Consider the following 19,935-nt stretch of genomic DNA (forward strand, 5'->3'; position numbering starts at 1 on the left):
CAGAAGAAGTTACGTCTTATGCTGCTCGTAGTGATGACTATGAGGCAGTCTAGTGTCTCATGTTAACTTGCATGGATCCTTACTTACAGAAGCGTTTTGAACGATCTACCACTCAATTTATAATTGGGTCACTGGAGGTTCTGTACAAGAAACAGGCAAGGACCGAACGGTTTGAATTAACCAAGGCCCTGATTGAGTGCAAGATGAAAGAGGGTTCCTCAGTGAGTGAGCATATAGTGAAGCTTGCTGGCTATTTTGATAGACTTGCTTCACTGGAATTTGGAATTCCGCCAACACTCGGTACAGATATTGTGCTTGCTTCACTACCCCCATCTTACAATGGTTTTATCATGAATTACACCATGAAAGGGATGGAGGAAAGTGCAAACGAGTTGTTTGCTATGCTCAAAACTGCGGAAGCTGGGATGCAAAAGAACAAAGAAGTGTTGATGGTCAACAAGACTACTAGTTTCAATACGAAGGGCAAGTCCAAGAAGAAATCTACTGGTGCCGGTAAGACCTCTCTCAGAAGAAGAACAAGGGCGGAGCCCGTAAGGAGACTGAATGTTTCTAGTACGAACAGAAGGGTCACTGGAAGTGTAACTGTAAGAAGTACTTGGTGGATAAGAAGAACGGTTCTTCCGGTAAAGGTATAAAAGTTATACAAAGTTAATGTTGTTTTACTTGTTTTTATATGTCACAAGTATTTGATACTGATCAATTGCTCTCCTTTGCAATCCAATGCAGGGACTACAAAAAGCTCACAAGTTGAGAAGAAATAAATACATGATGCTAGTCAAGGATGGTGATGGGATTGCTACTCGAGACTGATGGAGTCTATCTTCAAGATTTATCTTAGGATCAGATAATAGTTATTACGTTGTGGAGCTATGTAAGACATTCTGTTTTGGATTATGCAACGATATTCTTATAAAGTTTTGAACAATAGTTGTTGAAGTGATTATAAGAATATGTTCGGATTTACCTCAGATTTTGATGATTTATTCATGAATCTTGATTTGAAAATTTTATAACATTAATGTTAAACGTCTTAAGAAGACTGATAAGCTCCACTTAAATGTGGCACTCCTTGGTTATATCCGGAAATAATCTTCATATAGATGAAGTATTGAGTTATCTTGATTGAGAAATCAAATAAAATAATACATAGTGATGTATAAGGTCCGATGAATAACACAGGGCGCGATGGATAATTATGCTTCATTAAAGATTAGGTGAATATGATTTACTTAACATAAAAACTAAAAAATCTGAATGGTTCAAAGGAATTTTAGAATATATTATTTGAAGATTTCAAATATTATATAATGAAGATAAGGATCATTATGACAAAAGATAAAGTGATTCTTCAATATTGAAGAAAATTATCTCAGTCATAAGTTTAACAGAACACTCGAATAATTGTGGAATTATTTTATTACCGATCTGCTTTTATAAATATTGGGGTATAAATGAAATAACAAGATATACACTAAACAGAGCACCAAATATAAGTCTGGATATTGAAACCATATGAGTTTTGGAATTTATAAACCAGATAAATACTGAATTGTAGCATATCTCAAAAAAATGATTTTGATTCCTTCCACTGAATGTTCAAAAGGCAAAGTGTTTGTCACGGGTGAACACTTTTTAAGAAAGAGTTTCTTGTCAAAGAAATAAGTGGGAGGACATTACAGCTTGGAGAGGATTATTGTATCTCTAAACGGTAATAAGCAGGATTAACAAACCGGAAGTTGTTTCGATAGATTGTCCGCAAAATAAACCGCAAATTACAGCATTAGATATAGAAACTCTAAAGCTTGTAAGGAGTATGCAAATCAGGAATATCATTATATTTTTTGAAATTTCATGATGAGATATACATCTTGGAAGACGATGAAATAGGAATAGCACACTACAGGGAAGCGATGGCAGCGCCCAGCTCAAGGAGTGGCTCATAGCCATGCACACTGGAATGAAAATTCGTATGCAATTAAGTTTAGAACTTAGTTGTTAATTTTCATACATAATAAACAAGTTTAGAACTTGATACTTCAAAGAGTATGAAGTAAATATAATGGATATCAAAACAAGTTTCCTAAATAGGAATGGATGTATGAATGATACAACCGGAAAAGTTTTAAAATCCTCAGGACACCGGATAAATGTGCAAACTTCAAAAGAGTTTTTGAAGATTATAACAAGTGAGCTGGCATTGAGATTTTGATCTTGTCAAAATGATAAAAGTACTTTGTGTGTGTATAGAACTCAGTGGGAGCTATATAGTATTTCCAATCTCGTATGTATATGACATATTATGGAATGGAAATAAAATAAAGCTTATGAGCACAAACAAAATGGTTTCGAAACATGTTTTCTATCAAACTGTAAGGCAAATATTGGGCATAAAAGAATCTATAAAGATAGATCAAAATGTCTGATTGAACTAAAATAAGTTTATATTTATTGACAAAGGTTTAAAAAGAGGAAATGTTTTATCTCAATGTCATATAACTAGATGCTTATGAGAATCTATTGATAAGCATGGGAAGATGAATGAATTCATCTTGATAGGTATGATGTATAAAAGGGCCAAAAGAGTTTTTACTAATTGTTAGTAGCAGATATCAGGGATCTCAAAAGAATAAATGTATTATTTTGAGAATATGAAGTTAAAGTTCATTATTAAGAATATATGAACATCTACTTCATAATTGATATAATAGGGCTATGATAATTACCTAGTATTATTTTATGAACAATATTGTTGATTCTGTAACGATATATGTTTTGAAAACATTAGATGTTTCAATATTGTCTGAATCAACAAATATCTTGATATAGTTGGATGTTAAGAGTTGTAAGAAACCCATAAACATTATATTGTGAATATGACTAATCAAGAAGAGTCTTAATATAAATGGATGGATCCAAAGTATGATGAAACCAGTTACAATATATTATGAGTATAATCAAGAAGAGTCTTGATATAGTTGGTGTGATTATAAGTGCATTGAGTCCAATGATATTTTATTTTGAATAAAATGTTATATATAGTTCAAAGCAAGATGGACTGAGATCTTTAAAATCAGACAAGATTAACACAAATATTACAGGTATTTTGAATATGTCAAAACTAATGACAAAGGCTCTACCACAAGCAATGCATGAGCAACGCTAGATAAGCCATAGGTCTTTGAAGACTATGCAGCTAGATTTTTTACTCTAGTGTAAGTGGGAGACTATTGGAAATATGCCCTAGAGGCAATAATATTGTATTATTATATTTCAATTATACATAATTAAGAGTTTATATTTCATGCTATAACTGCTATGATCCTAGAATATGTGATTCAGTGGAAAACTCTTATGTACGTGTGAAGTAATAAACGATAACCATAGGTTCCTGGTCTTGCCTCTAAGATTGGCTCAAGTGTTGTTGGTGATCATGTTTTCCGGATCTTAGGATATCGTTAAGTGTAACGATAATCCTAAAACAACACCGAGGGTATGACTTTAGAAGAACGATCATATTGAATTGACCCAATACTTTTCTGTTATACTTTGTGATTACATCGCCCGAAATCATCTGTTGTAACACTGAGTGTTAGCATGTGTTTTAGTTCCTTAGACCATGAGAGTTTCTCGGTCACTTCCTACTACACGGTGGGCTTTGGGGCTGCTCAAACGTCATTGGTAACAAGGTGATCATAATGACAACTTCCAGGCTCACCGGAAAGTTTGACAAGTGATCGGATAGCTCAAGAGTGGGATTTGCTCCCCCGACAATGGAGAGATATTATTAAGGACCTCTCGGTTTAATGGCATCAATCATCGTCTGGCTAGACACAGGTGACTACGTCACGAGGATGCCAAAACACGTCAACGAGAAAGAAGAACATAACCGGTAACGGGAGCAACAGTATAGTGAGCATGATGACTCAGGAGGATACCGATGCACACTGATTTTTGTAAAGTATCACAAAGCAAAGGGAACATCACATGATAACCAAAGGTTCACTCGAATATCATTCGTGTAACCATAGCGACTGATATGAATGTCCACGGTTCCGCTATCGGTCATTGAACGAAGGGGTTTTGTTCATGTCTGTGATTTACCGGACCTACGGGGTCACAAGCTTAAGGTAATCATGATCTGTCGAGTGTTAGTGGGACGGTAGTGATGAGAATATATTTGTGGAATTGTTTTATTAATATCCGGAATAGTTCCGAGAGGTTCCGGAAGCGTTTCGGGGTCACTGGAAGGGTTTCAGTGAATATCGGGTAATACTGGGTATTACCAATTAATATATATATAGGTGGAAAATGTTTCCCAGGGATGTTAAATTACATATATAATGCTCTAAAAATGTTTAGAACATTTTATATTTAAATTAAATATCAATGGGCCTTAAAAGGCCAAGAGGTGGAAGGCAACTTGGGCCACAAGGGCCCAACTAGGGAAGGCGCCCCCCTTTCCTCGTGGGGGGCGAATTGGACTTGGGGAAGGAGTGGGACTCCTACCCGTAGGCCGGCGCACCAAGGGGAACTTTCCCCCTTTGGTGACTGCCATCTCCCTCTCCTCTAACCTATATATACTAGAGGATTTCCATTAAATGTTAACACAAGTTTTGGAGCCTCTTCTAGTTGATCTAGTTCTAGTTCTTGTTGGTCCTAGTTGATCAATTAGAGCTAGCCCTAGCCACCTATAATCCTCATAATTAGAAGCCCCGTGTGGTTCTAATCTCCTCGCTCTAATTCACCGGTGACGATTAACTCTGGACGGCGAAGCGCTGCCGGATCGTGAAGATTGTACGCTTGCATCCAAGTAGAGAGGCCGTGCTTTAGGTCTTCTGTTCGAGGGATCATTCGAGGGAGGTTCAAGGGATCGCCATTGACGTTCGAGGGACTCCAAGTACAATCTATACTGACTTGTTTACTTCCGCTGCACTCCGAAGTTGGTAACGATCGTAGATCCAAACCTGATATGCATCTTCATATTGTTCCTGGGTGATCATAGGGCAATTTTTTGTTTTCTACTACGTTTCCCAACAGTCCTAGCATGCCTAGTTAGTGATGCTTATGGTCCATCAGTTGGACATACACCCTTGTCTGTTTTCCCATGTTATGACCATGTTGTGATCCATCTGGGCGATGATCGCGTATATACTTTATACTACATACTATATATACTCTACGGTGGACCCCGGACTTCGGTGGACTAAGACATGGAGCGAGATGGACTGCAATAAGATGCCGACAAATACAAAGACTATTACTGCATAATGTTATCTTATGTTATGTTTACATTCGGAGGCGGAACGGGATCCCAGCAGATATCCAGAGGATGCTGGTGAGGCTGGTACTGTCCGCGCATGTTTCACCCAGTGGGTGCGACAGGGCGAGTAGGTACCCTCCGGTTGAGGTGTGCCTGGGCCCTCATCGTTGTCCGTGAGCTACTAAAATAACACGACTAAACGAGTTCTGTGTGGGGATAATGGTTTATGGGGCCCTCGGCATCATAAGATTCTCTCGAAAGCTCTGTCAGGTGTCCAGTTTAGAGAGGCGGTACGGTAGACAGCAGATATCCTCCGTATGAGGTGAGGCTGCACCCTGCTTGCAACATGCAGGAGTGCTTAGGGGTGAGTGGCCGAACTACCCCTCGCGCTTAGGGTGTAGACCGGCGGGGACCTCTCTGAAGGTCCTAGATAGGACTAAGGCGTGCCGATTGCCCGAGGCCAGACATTACCCAGAAAGTGTGTCTGGCCAGAGGTAATCGAGCGTATCAGGCGACTATTCGAATACTTAGGGTGCACCCCTCCAGGGAAGTTAAACTATTTGAATAGCCGCATCCACCGTAATGGACGACTTGGTGTTGTACCCTGAACTTCTACAACTTAAACCCGATACTTAATAAAATTCACCAAGAGTTGTAGCATGCCCGAGGACCGCTTTCTCATGGGGATTGAATCCAAGGGTAGTGCATTGCTATAATGGTTAGTTGTATTCGTTTGCGCTCTCTCTCTTCAAGGTGGCAAGATCATTCTCATTCTCTTCTATTGCTGCAAGAAGCTCTCTTCCTCTTCTAATGCTGCAAGATGGAGGCACTTGTGTTACATAGAGCTTCCCCCCTTTATTCTAGCAATTCTGCAGATTAGTCCAAAGATATTGCCCCTTTCCTTTGATACCGATGCATATCTAGCATAGTTCTGATGTAAGTCTTGCGAGTACTTTGGATGACTATTCACCGTTGCTTCGCTACTCTTTTCATCCAACCCGGTTGCTGCAACAGTTGTTAGCACCGCGGATGTAGGTTCCTCGATTGTGCTTACTGCTTGGAGTTCGACGTCGAGGAGTAGTTCGGAGGTCCCAGGCAGGAGGCCTGCGCCTTTTCGATCTAAAGTCATTTTTGGTTTTGCCTTCTTAAGGCGCCCTTGTATTTGTCTGTAATTAGACCTAAATCTTGATTTAATATCGGGTCGTACGACCCTGGCTTGTAATATATTGTTTCTTTGTTCAAATTTGAGTCGTAGAGTTGTGTTGTGATATTTTACCGTGAGTCACTGATCTTGATCGTGCATGCAGCGTGGATGTTTAGTGACGATTAATTTCGGGGGTGTCACATCAAGTGTAATAAGTCTTCGATTCACTCAGAACAGAATGTCTCCAGTGTTGCTCAGTCACTTTGGCTCTGGGAGTTTGGATTTTTCCTCGCAGGAATTCTCTCTCAATGGCTTTGGAGGTGGTTTACTCTCAAATGACAAAAGCCGTGCAATAACTCGGAGGAGCCACCAACTTATGGTGGAGGGGTGGCTATTTATAGCCAAGGGCAACCCGACATGATATGATCGAACTGACCCTGGGTCAGTGGCCAACCGACATGTGTACTAACGGTGAGATTTCAAACACACGCGGCAGCTTGGCTTGGGCTACAAGCAAAGCTGACTCAACCAACTCTATAGAAGAGGTTTTCTCTCATTGTCTTCACTGGAAGACATAGGACTTTAGGTCGAGCATCGCGCCAGTTTCTCGCTTGTTTACCTTGACCCCACTTAACAGTACGCTAGTTCCTATGAGTCAAGAAAGAAAAAAATGAAACTACCAAAAGACTATGTCTTCACACTCCATTGTCTTCAAACGAAAGTCTTCGCGTACCACCATTATCTTCAATGTCTTCATACATTATTAGGGGTCATCTTTGATGGGTAAACCGAATCTCCAAGGACTTCTATCTGTGTTATCATGTGAATCTCACAAACACATTAGTCCCTTGGCCAAGTTTGTCGTCAATACTCCAAAATCAACAAGGGGTGCCATTAGATGCACTTACAATCTCCCCTTTTTTGGTGATTGATGACAAATTGGTTAAAGTTTTCAACGGGTAATAGTATGTGAAAGTTGAGGAATAGGGTGTTTGGCTTCATGAAGTTGAAAGGGCTCCCCCTGAAGATGTGCATATAAGTAATTTGCTTTTGAATGCAAATGCACACGACAAGTGGAGATCTCCCTCTTTATTATGAAGTCAAGACATTGTGCATACAAAGAATGATTTGAAGTTGATGAAATGCACAATGAAAAATGGGCGTCTGTGAAATGACTTCATGCGCATAGGATTAAGTACTGGTGACACGCTAGAATGAAAAGTAGAAAATGTAGCAGACGATCAGGACTTAAGTTTACAACCCAAAGCATCAAATGAACACAAAGGGAGTTGCAAACTTAACAAATTATAAACAGCCCAGCCCAATATGCCCGCTTGAAGGCTATCAACTCATATGCTTCTCCCCCTTTGTCATCGAATGACCGAAAAGGTTCGAGGACATAGAGCGTCTACACGTTCCCGGGAGGCGGCGAAGAAGTTGGAGCAATCGGGTTAATGTTAGTGTTGGGTGGAGCGGAAGGGCATGACGCTGAATCTTGATGCAGTGAAGATATCGCAGGGGAAGTGGCATCATCTTCTTCGTCAATCAAGCTCGATGAACTGTTGGTGCGGAAGATGAATAATCAGAATCCTCGATGGAAGGAGTAGCATGCCACTGCTTAGTTGATGGAGGCTTGGAGCAAAACTTGAAGTTCTTCTTGAAGCCATCGCGCAGGGGCTCGTCAGAGATGAAGTCGACGTTCCCAGAGGCAAAGCTCAAGCGGAGGGTGTCCAGCAGATGCGCACAGCGTCGGAGTTGAGTGGTGGCAGCGGTGGGTCGACGGGACAACTGAAGTGGCCGGAATCGAGACCGGACTAGTTAGGGCAGAGGCGTACAGGTAGGGTTCGCCGGCGGGCAGCTTGACAGCGAGGGCGTCGATTAGTTGGGGCAGATAGAAGAGGGCGATCAGGGGGGTCTAAAGGACATGACCGCAAGGGCGGCATGCACGATGGGCGCTTGGGGTCGAATTCAAGCGTGTCAGGATCGTCGGTGAGGTGTGCTGGCGGTTGGGGAAGACGACTGTGACTAGTAGGGCCCACTGGTCAGCAACTTAGGAGAGAGAGAGAAAGAGAGAGAGGGTGCAGGGGTGTGCTAGGCCGCCCATGCTTGATGGGTTGGCTAGCTGGGCCGTGGTTGCCCCCCCCCCTTTTTCTTTATTTTTTATTTTTTATTTTATTCTAAATTCTATTTGATTTAGAATTTGAATTTTATTCCAAAAACAAACTTGCTCTAAATTCCAAATGGAGTATTCCTTACATGGTAAACATTTTATTTGCCCCTTTTGGGCAAATAGCTTCTCCCACCGTACATTTTCTTTTTCTATTTCAATTCATTTTGAAATTCAATTTGGTTTAAACCAAATATGCTCTAAATCCAATTTGGAATATTAACAAAAAGTTAAATTTTTATTTGGACTTATGGTAATCATTTCCGGCCAAAATAAATGCAAGGCCCTTTTAAATAATTTATGTTGATTTTTTAATTGATTCCACCATCAATCCATTCAATCATTTTGAGAAAATTTATCGGGGGTCTGAATATCATTTGGGGCTTATTAGGAATACTTTTATGCCCAAATAAATAATTCAATTTGTCACCCTATTTTGGGATCCAAAATTATTCCCTATAAATTTTAGGGTTCATTCTGTTTTCCTCGAATTTCAACTAGGCTTTTAAATGTGGCCACAGGGTCTTTGAGCCTCTGGGTGATCAAACAAGGCAAACATAGTCAATCAACAAGCACATCCTATGCAAGGTTAGCTAACTAGGGAGCAAGCAAAGGTTATTCTACAAAATAATTAATTTCCTGTGAAATTTTAAACATAACAGATTTGGGGAAAATCTGGGATGTGACAGCGGCTTCCTTTCGCCTTTTTTTGTTCATCGGCAGACAAGTAGATTGTTTTCTTGTCTGGTAAGTTCACGACTTGGAAATCAAGTCGATTTGAGATCGTGATCGCGACACGACACCGCGTGGGTTGCACCGGCGAGCGGAAGAGCAGGTCTCCAGAACCTCTCGTCCTTGTGATCCTGCACTGGGAGAGGACAAACTAGGTTTTTGGGAGCACTTCGCGCAACGGGTCAACTTCCTCGTCACGGGTCGTCTTCCATCTAAGTCGGACACGTGTACCGGCATCTCCAGCATCATCTGCTTCACCTAGTCTTCTCCAAGTTCGTCGTCAACAACATCGCTCCTAGGGCAGCTCGGCTACAAACGAGTATGTGTGTGGTGATCTGTTCTTGTCTCTAATTATGGTTGTTGTTACATATGCGATGCTATTGTACATGTTTCCCTGTTCATCTAGTATGCTAAACCGTTGCATGCTAACAATAGTTTTAATCATGATTTATATTCTGAAATTAATCACGAAATTGCCTAAGTCTGCAACAAGGCTCGCCAAATGCCAAGCTTTACCTTCCTCCGGGGTTCTTGCTCAGCACCACACTCATCTAAGGGGTAGCATTGTCGAAGACGATAGCAATCCGGTGTTTCCAAATCTTCAAGAGCACCGAGCACATAATCGAAAGGAGTTCCTTCCTATGGTGAACCACTGGCCTATGAGAAGTGCACCAAAGCAACATCTAATCATTCAGACCCGGTGTCCACTCAGCATTACTCCAAGCAGTCAGCACCGTGTGCCAAACCGATCTGGAGTAGACACAGGCTACTAAGAGGTGGTCAATTGTTTCCTGCAGCTGATCTCAAAGAGGGCATGCCTCCTTACATGACAGCCCACGCCCAGGGGCGATCTCAAAGACAATGTTAGATAGATGGAAAAAGCTAACAACACCATTTCCTCGATCTTGAGAGGCTTAAGAGTATCGTCTTAACTCAGCTTCTTTCTTTTCTGGAAGTACCAAAACAAATACGTGTACCTTCGTGCTCAACTGGACACCGTTGACATGACACCCTACAAAAGAGTTTAAAACTGTCAAGCATACTCCACAGCCGATTCGATACTTACGCCCCGCGTGTGCAGCTCGAGTCCAAGTAGGATGCCGCGTCACTGTCCCGGAAGCAACCTAAAACCCAATCAAGATGAGGTGCGCGTTCGTCCCGTCGCTTGTCACCCACCAGAAACCATCCGGTTGCCCTGTGCGAGATCATAGTTTTACTCAAAGCGTTTTCCTTGATGTCGAAGACAGGGTAAAGATGCCCGGGCCAGGCATGTTCAGACAAGAACAAGAGCGTACAAATTCCAAAAGACATGCATGGCTGTAATCAAGCCACACTATCACAGGCTGCAATGATAGAATTACAGAGAGAATGGCATTGTCAGGAAGATACTAGTCGATTTTACGCACCCGTGTGGAAGATAAATGTACAAGGTAATACGTTTTTTACATTTTATTAGAAAGTCCGGTTGAAGCACGTGTGTGTTGGAAGTTGCGGTTATATTGCATCAAATCCATTTTTGATGTGATATACTAGTACTTTTTCCGTCTCAAAATAAGTGTCTCAACTTTGTACTAGCTCTAGTACAAAATTGTACTAAGCTTGAGACACTTATTTTGGGACAGAGGGAGTATTATTTTACTGAAGCTAGGGTGGCGAAGTGCAGTGTGTCCGGTGTAGTACGCTGACGCCTGTTGCATAGCGTGTCTGACGTTCCAACTACATAAACTGGGGTGCAAGTAACCCAGTTAGTGCGGTTAGCCGACGTCCAACCAATGCGGTTGATGCTCGACAGGATGTGCAGGTCATTCAGACACCAATCTTAACTGTCTTTGGGGTACGTGCAATGGTGGAACTTAGGAACTTAAACCAAGCTTGTACCTTATCTTGTGTTAGGTCCCTATATGCAGCTATGCTGCTGTGCAATCTTTTAGTTGGACCCCATGAAGAACAGAACCCTATAAGATGAAGTGTTCCAATCCCAGTTTCATCAGTCACTCCATGCACAGTGATGAAACTCTTGAATGAATCAACCCCCGAGCGAACCAATCATCTCCACATTATCCTTAAGGTCGCTACTGAACTGACGAGATGACAAGGAGATGGCAACAAATGCTAGCTGTCAAGGTTGCCTCGACCTTCCAGAGGAACTGAACATCAGACCATGGCTAGGCACGGCAGATTCCAGTCGCATACGTACTTGGCATCATGATTCTTGAGGCGTACTCCGATTCAACCAACTGTTCAAAAGCGAACGATCAAGTTCTGGCTCCTGATGTTGGAGAATATCCGTGTGAGCAGGGCTAGCTCCTGTCAAAAAAGAAACAATCCCTTTGCCCGCACTCTAAAACCCAGCGCGACCCAACTCCTTCGTACTGCATCACCAGCAAAAAGCACTGGCAACTCTCTTTTCTCTTGTCATCTTCCTCCCAAACAAGCTTCGCTGATGACGCTTTCGGAAAAAGCTTGGCTGATCATCAACACCTAACACTTCTCATATTTTCAATCACCTCGGAAGAAAAAAAGGCAAAACATCGTATCTTCACCTAATAAATTGCACCCCCACCTAGCTAGTGGCATCCTCCATATATAACCTGTTCTCTCGTGTTATGGTACGAGCGCGCGCGCACCGCTCCTCCCGTTTGCGAAACGTCTGCACTGCAGATCGATCAAAGGGTTGGGACGACAATGGGAGCACACCGCCTCGCACTGCTCGTGTTCCTTGCCACCTTGCCACAGCTGCTGCTCGCCGGCACGACCAGATACTACACCTTCAATGTGCGTACTGTGTCCATGCATTTTCTCTCGATCTCTTTTTCCCCTTGGTGCTTGTGGAATTATGCTGCATCTCAACATCGATCTGAAGCGAGCGCACAGATTGCACCTCTCAAATGCATGCATGAGTTGTCCAGTTGAGACCGTGCTGCGTGTATTTGTTCTGACAGATACCGCCTGATGTGTGGATTAATTTGCAGGTGACAATGCACAAGGTGACGCGGCTATGCACCACCCGCGCCATCCCGACGGTGAACGGCAAGTTCCCCGGCCCAAAAATAGTCACAAGGGAAGGCGACCGCGTCGTCGTCAAGGTGGTTAACAATGTGAAGCACAACGTTACCATCCACTGGTAAATCTTTGGCGCCTTGCTCAGTTGCTCTTAGTACTTAATTCTATCGGCGATAACCGTACTGCTAGCTACATTTTTATAAACAAAGTCATGGTCATCACAGTTGGGTAGTACTACTAGCAACTGCAGCCACTTTTCTGAAGACGACTCAGTTCTAGTATCTTTCTGCGAAAAATTACTCCACCTCTGGTGTAGTAGTACTCTTTTACTACGGGTAACTGGCGGTGATGTGAGCGCAGGCACGGGGTGAGGCAACTGCGGACGGGGTGGTCGGACGGGCCGGCGTACATCACGCAGTGCCCGATCCAGACGGGGCAGAGCTACGTGTACAACTTCACCATCACCGGGCAGAGAGGCACACTGTTCTGGCACGCCCACGTCTCCTGGATGCGCGCCACGCTCTACGGCCCCATCATCATCCTCCCCAAGTCCGGCGTGCCGTTCCCCTTCCCAAAACCCTACAAGGACGTCCCCGTCGTCTTCGGCGAGTGGTTTAACGCGGATCCCGAGGCGATCATAGCGCAGGCGCTGCAGACCGGTGGAGGGCCAAACGTCTCCGAGGCCTACACCATCAACGGGCTTCCAGGCCCACTCTACAACTGCTCAACCAAAGGTTGGTTGGTAACACACAAAAAAGAGAAGGGTTTCGGCTTCCATGTCGTTTTTTTTAGCTCATCATGGAATGAACATTTGCAGACACGTTCAAGCTGAAGGTGCAGCCAGGCAAGTGGTACCTGCTCCGGCTGATCAACGCTGCGCTCAACGACGAGCTTTTCTTCTCGATCGCCAACCACACGCTCACCGTCGTCGACGTGGACGCCGCCTACGTGAAGCCGTTCGACACGGACGTGGTCCTCGTGACGCCGGGGCAGACCACCAACGTGCTCCTCCTAGCCAAACCGGACGACGGCTCCCCGGCCGCCACACACCTCATGCTGGCGCGACCCTACGCCACGGGACGTGTGGGCACCTACGACAACACCACCGTCGCGGCCATCCTCGAGTACGCGCCGGCGGGACACATCAAGAGCCGCCCACTCCTGTGGCCAACGCTGCCGGTGTTCAACGACACGGCGTTCGCCGCCAACTACAGCGCCAAGCTCCGGAGCCTCGCCAGCGCGGACTACTCGGCCAGGGTGCCGATGCGGGTAGACCGGCCCTTCTTCTTCACCGTGGGACTCGGCACGACCCCGTGCCCGACGTACCAAGGGTGCAACGGCCCTACCAACGACTCCAAGTTCTCGGCGTCCATGAACAACGTGTCCTTCAACATGCCCACGACGGCGCTCCTGATTGCGCACTACGACGGCAACACCGCCGGCGTGTACACGTCGGACTTCCCCACCACGCCGTCGGAGCCGTTCAACTACACCGGCACGCCGCCCAACAACACCAACGTCTCCAACGGGACCAAGGTGGTGGTGCTGCCGTACAACACGAGCGTGGAGGTGGTGCTGCAGGACACGAGCATCCAGGGCGCCGAGAGCCACCCGCTGCACCTGCACGGGTTCGACTTCTTTGTCGTGGGCCAAGGCGCCGGCAACTACGACCCGTCCAGCCATCCCGCCGGGTTCAACCTGCTCGATCCCGTGCAGCGGAACACCGTCGGCGTCCCCGCCGGAGGCTGGGTCGCCATCAGGTTCTTCGCTGATAACCCTGGTAAGTTCATACTCCACTTGGCAAAACTGCACAAGTTATATGGGGTTGATTAATTCACAATTTTCCTTGCATGCCGGAGCAGGTGTATGGTTCATGCATTGCCACCTTGAGGTGCACACGAGCTGGGGCCTGAAGATGGCATGGGTGGTCAACGATGGTCCGTTGCCTCACCAGAAGCTGATGCCTCCGCCGTCCGATCTTCCCAAATGTTAGAGACCGGCCGTTGACCTTGACCAACATTGCTATTCATTTCTTTTCGATTGGTTTGCATAAACACAGTGGTGGATAAATTAATTACCGCACACACATAAGCACAAAAAGGTTAAAAAGATGTACTTAGTACTTAATCTTGTATGTATTTTCCCATTATCATTCTTTCCAGTGTTATGCTCTGTCCTTGTGACATGTTGCCATTGATGCTTTGCTTGCTTTTACTCCTACTTGACATTGTTTGGAAGCTTTTGTTTGAAACAAGAATGGTTGATACGCTACCTGCCTATGGTTGGGCATAAAGCCAGATGATTTGCTACACTAGGATAAGAACAGTCGAGAGAAGTGCATTCGTAGAGAGGGACCAGAGCAGTATTGGTCGATATCAGCAATGCGCGGCCGGTCTGCCCATGCCGGGACATACTGGATCTTGTACATGATCTCTTCGGTGCGCTTGACCGTGTAGTCCCTCTCTCGCGAGCTATGTCGTCCGACCAAGCGATGGGGACCGATCCCAACATGAGTACACGTCTCGCCCGGCCCAATCGCTCCCACGTGCCAACTCGTGGCCTTCTTTTCTGTCTCGACGAAGTTGACACGCTCCTGTGTGCCGCCGCCATTGCTCTCCTGTTGATCGAGTTCGAACCCGCGACAGCCACAGCCTGTATGTAGGCCGGGTCATGTGTTGATCAGCTATAACTATCACTGCACCATTTATCTCTCTACACTACATCAGATCAGTTCCGGCTGGCTGTCGATTCCATCGATGGCAGTACAGTACATGACTCATGACAGGCAGCTCGCCTGCTTGTGTGCCAACAATGTCTCGGCTGCGCTTGGTTTCTCTTGGTAACCCGGATTGAGTTCCTGTCATCGACCACTGCTTAAGTGCAGAGATGGACAGCCTGCGGCGTCTCCGCTTGCGACGAAGCTTCACGGACGAATGTGTCGGGGTGGAATGACTCGGTGAGTGGGGATTGTTTGTTATCTTCAGATAAGGAGAAACTGGTGAGTCAGAGCATTTGCATCGTGTACGTACGTGACTCCTGAATCCTGATACTGATAGGCCCAGTCAGCAGCTCCAGGACCCCATTTCCTTGAATGAAAGCTTTAGAATGTTGAAAGAGATGGAGATTGGAGATGATGAGGAGGAGGTTAACATCAACATGCTAGATGACCAGGCTGGGGAGGCAATAGAGAATGAGGAGGAAGTGGTTTTCAGTCCAATTCCCACCACAAACACAACCCAAGCTCAACCCATTCTGCAAAAATGGGGCCCAATTCAGGCACAGAGGAAGAGCTCCAGAATTGACATTGGTGGGAGAACAATCATGGAAATTGCTATAGGATCAAAGAAAGTTCAGAACCTTGAAGAACCTAAAGGTAAACACAAAGGTACAATTAAGAAAAACTCATTTGAGAATTTTCATGATCCCGCATTTATTTCTGTAGCTAGAATGGTAGGGGTAGAGATTGATGAACATAGAGAAAGCTATGCTTCTGTAGTCTCTAAGAGAAATATCCCTAAGGGGCCTACAGGGCCTAACCACTTAGGGGGGAAAATGCTCAAGCAGAAAACATAGCTAGGAATTCTATACATAACACTTTAGGAAAAGATGGTGTAGAGAACTTAGACCCCCGGGTAAGCCTGTTGGGCTGAAAAATTATGAAACTGGCTTAGATTCTCCTGTTACACCTGTGGGGTTAAACAGGGTCTCTACTGCTGCTGATGACCAGAGTATTATCTGGTCTAAAATCTCCAAACATGGGCGGGGCAAGCACCCCAAGAAAGCACTCTTTTAATATGAATTGTTTATTCTGGAATATCAGGGGTATCACTACCCCAGGAAAAAAAACATGTATCATTGATACACTAACTAAGACAAATGCTAGTATAGTTGCTTTTCAGGAAACCAAGAAAGAAGAGCTTACTACTGCCTTTCTTAAGTCCATTAGTGGAAACAAGAATTTTCTTTGGCATCATCTCCCTGCTGTAGGCACTGTTGGAGGTGTTTTGGTTGGTGTAGATGCAGATATCTTTGAGGTTCTGCAATGGAGCTCACTGAATTACTCTGTGTCTTGCAACCTGAAAGTTAAATCTAGTGGGACCTGTTTTAGAGTTATAGCTGTTTAAGGGTCCCCATATGAGGAGGGTAAAGATGCTTTTATTTCTGAACTCCATAGCCTCTTTGTAGATGACCAAATGCCCACTCTTATAGGGGGAGATTTTAATCTAGTTAGATACCAGCAAGACAAAAGCAATGGTAATATTAACCACCAATGGGCTGATAAATTTAATGCCTGGGTGGAGATATGGAGTCTTCTAGAAATTAGGATGTCAGGTAGGAAATTCACTTGGGCTAATAACCAAGAGAATAACATCATGACTACCATAGATAGGATTTTTTGCACCACTAAGCTGGAGGCTATGTTCCCTCTATGCACCTCCCAAGCTCTCCCTAGAATTGGGAGTGACCATACTCCCCTTCTATGGGATTCAGGGTTGGGGAGCAGTCCTAGGGGCTCCAGTTACAAATTTGGAAAATGGTGGTTGCTACATAAAGATTTCAAAGAATTGGCCATCAAAAACTGGACAGCTCCAGTCAAAAAAGGCAAATCAATAGATGTCTGGCAAGAGAAAGTTATAAGATTCAGGAAATTATCCAAAGCATGGAGTAAGAATGTAGAAGCAGAAATTAGGAAGAGGAAAACTGTCCTCACAGAAGAGTATGATGAGTTGGATATCAAATCTGAAACAACTTGTCTCTCTGATGTGGAGAATGTTAGGATGCAGAATATTCTAAAAGAGCTTCGATATATCTGGATTAAAGAAGAATAAACCAAAGCTAGACAAAGATCTAGGGATAGAGATATACTAGAGGGAAACAGAAACACCAAATACTTCAATGCTGTAGCCAACCAAAGGAGAAGGAAAACCCTTATTCATTCCCTTGTTGGTCCTGATGGTTCTACCTCAGACACAAGAGAAATGCTTAAAATAGCCTCTGATTTCTATAAAAATCTCTTTAATAAGGAAGATAGAGGAGGTTTCAATTTAAGCCAAGATTTTTTCTCTGATGAGGAGAAAATCTCTGAGGATAATAATGAAACACTCCAAGCTCCATTTTCTGAAAAAGAGGTGAGGGATGCCATCTTTGGTTCATACTCTGATGGAGCACCTGGACCAGATGGCCTATCCATTCTTTTCCTTCAAGAATTCTGGGAAATTATCAAGCAGGATATCATGGCCCTGTTTGATGACTTCCATGCAGGAAATCTTGACATTTATAGGTTAAACTTTGCTATGATTACTCTCATTCCTAAAGAGGAAGATGCTACTGAAATGAAGAAGTTCAGACCTATTAGTTTGCTGAATTATATTTTTAAGGTTTTTACTAAGGTGCTAACTAATAGGATGGCTACTCTTATGAATTTCCTAACCTCCAGCAACCAGTCAGCTTTCATAAAAGGGAGATTCATCCTTGAAAGTGTAGTGACAGCTCATGAAGTTTTGCATTCTACTTATCATTCTGATAATTCAGGTCTCGTTCTTAAATTAGATTATGAGAAAGCATTTGATAAGGTTAACCTAGATTTCTTAATGGAGATTCTCCAAAAAAAGAAACTTTGGTCCTGTTTGGACCAAATGGATTTATCAAATTACTCACATGGGCTCTGTGGGAGTTAAAGTCAATGGGGTTGATAGTGACTTCTTTGTAACCAACAAAGGACTAAGGCAAGGAGATCCTATATCTCCTTTACTTTTTAATATTGTTGTAGATGTGCTATCTAGAATGCTCATTAAAGCAGCTTCTCATAACCTGATAAAAGGGCTTTGTTCTGACCTTATCCCTGGTGGAGTGATATGTCTGCAATATGCAGATGACACTATCCTCTTCATGGACAAAGATGAACCTAAAGCTGCTAACCTGAAAATGATCTTGACTTGTTTTGAGAGAGTATCAGGTATGAGAATCAACTATGCTAAGAGTGAACTCATTCCTTTAGGGGTTGAGGGGGAAGAATTAACCAACTTTGTGAATACCTTTGGATGTACTGTTGATACATTTCAGGGATTCCTTTACACTATGATAAACTGAGGAGGGAAGATATCCAGCCTCTTATTGATAAGATTTTAAAGAGGATGGCTGGCTGGAGGGGGAAGCTACTGTCCTAGTCTGCTAGACTAACTCTCATTAAAGCTTGTTTAGCCAGTATTCCTATATATCTGTTGTCCTTCTTTAAGTTTCCTAAATGGGCCCTAGATTTGATTAACAGTCAACTAGCTCATTGTCTTTGGAGTGACTTTGAGGGGAACAGGAAGCTTCATCTGGCCAATTGGCACCTAGTTTGTATGAAGAAAGAACATGGAGGATTAGGGGTCCCTAACATCAGAGATCTTAACCTGTGTTTGCTGGGTAGCTGGGTCAAGAGATATGCCCAAGATGAGGGCAGAATCTGGAAAAGCATTGTACACAACAAGTATATTAGGAATGCTCCTAATATATTTGCATGTAGGCCACAGGCCTCCTCCAATTTTTGGCAAGGGGTTATGTGGGCTGCCAAAGCTCTTAAGTTTGGCTATAGATGGGTAGTAGGAAATGGTAGGAAGATTAGATTTTGAGAGGATATCTGGTTTGGAACCTCCCCACTCTCTGTTCAGTTTTGGCCTTTATACTCCATTTGTCGCCAGCAATGTGTGACAGTCTTTGAAGTTTGGGATGGGAGTAACATTAAACTTACTTTTAGGAGGATATTTACCCCTACCATGATGGAAGAGTGGTACTGCCTTGAACAAATCATAAAAGAGACTGTGCTCAAAACAGATGATGATGCAATGGTCTGGCAGTATGAATCCAAGGGGGTCTACTCCTCTAGCTCTCTGTATGCTATTATTAATTTTAGAGGGGTGAAACCTGTCTATACCCCTTCTGTTTGGTCCATTGTTGTGCCTCCCAGAATCCAGGTTTTTCTCTGGCTCCTGGCGCATAATAAACTTATGACTAAGAACAATTTGCTTAAAAGGGGGATAGATAGGAATCCTGACTGTCTTTTCTGCTCTGAACAGGAAACTGTAAATCACTTGTTTTTTGACTGTGTGGTTGCAAAAAACGTCTGGGGTGCAGTCTCCTCGTTTCTTTCCATAGAAGTAGGATCTAGCTACTTTTCCATTGCCAAATTTTGGCCTGCTAACAAGAAACATGAAGTACTTAATGCTTTTTGTGCTTGTGTCTTTTGGAGCTTGTGGAAAACTACAAATAAACATGTTTTTGACAATGCAATCTGGTCTGATGTTAAACAGATCTGGTGGCTGGTCTGGAGGACCCTCAAGAGGTGGATGATTCTGTACACCAAGGACTCGCTCGAGAAAATGCAGGGGATACTACACTGGATATCCTGCATACTCAAAAACCCACTCCAATTGACTTTGAAGTGAAAAGGAACTTGATGAGCACTGGAGGTGCCACTCATGCCTCTTCCTACTCCAAGCTTAATTCTGGGGCTCGCAAAGAGGGGTTCCAGAGTCCAGACTCTTCAAGGCCGAGTGATCCACCATCAAAAAAGGCGGTCCAGGTGATTTCCAGTCCTTCGTCGCCCCTCGACTGGCCTGGCACACC

General features: G+C 43.9%; 1 protein-coding gene across 1 annotated transcript; it reads left to right on the forward strand.

Moving 5' to 3' along the window:
• The first annotated feature begins 11,911 nt into the window (after nucleotides 1-11,911).
• LOC109747523 (laccase-10) lies at nucleotides 11,912-14,521 on the forward strand. The gene is made up of 5 exons (XM_020306568.4): nucleotides 11,912-12,099; nucleotides 12,297-12,448; nucleotides 12,688-13,061; nucleotides 13,145-14,107; nucleotides 14,190-14,521. Exons 1-5 carry the CDS (start codon nucleotides 12,010-12,012, stop codon nucleotides 14,318-14,320), a joined length of 1,710 nt encoding a protein of 569 aa, XP_020162157.1. The 5' UTR covers nucleotides 11,912-12,009; the 3' UTR covers nucleotides 14,321-14,521.
• Nucleotides 14,522-19,935: the final 5,414 nt, after the last annotated feature.

This window comes from Aegilops tauschii, chromosome 4, assembly GCF_002575655.3.
Source record: "Aegilops tauschii subsp. strangulata cultivar AL8/78 chromosome 4, Aet v6.0, whole genome shotgun sequence".
In the NCBI taxonomy this organism is placed as follows: Eukaryota; Viridiplantae; Streptophyta; class Magnoliopsida; order Poales; family Poaceae; genus Aegilops; species Aegilops tauschii.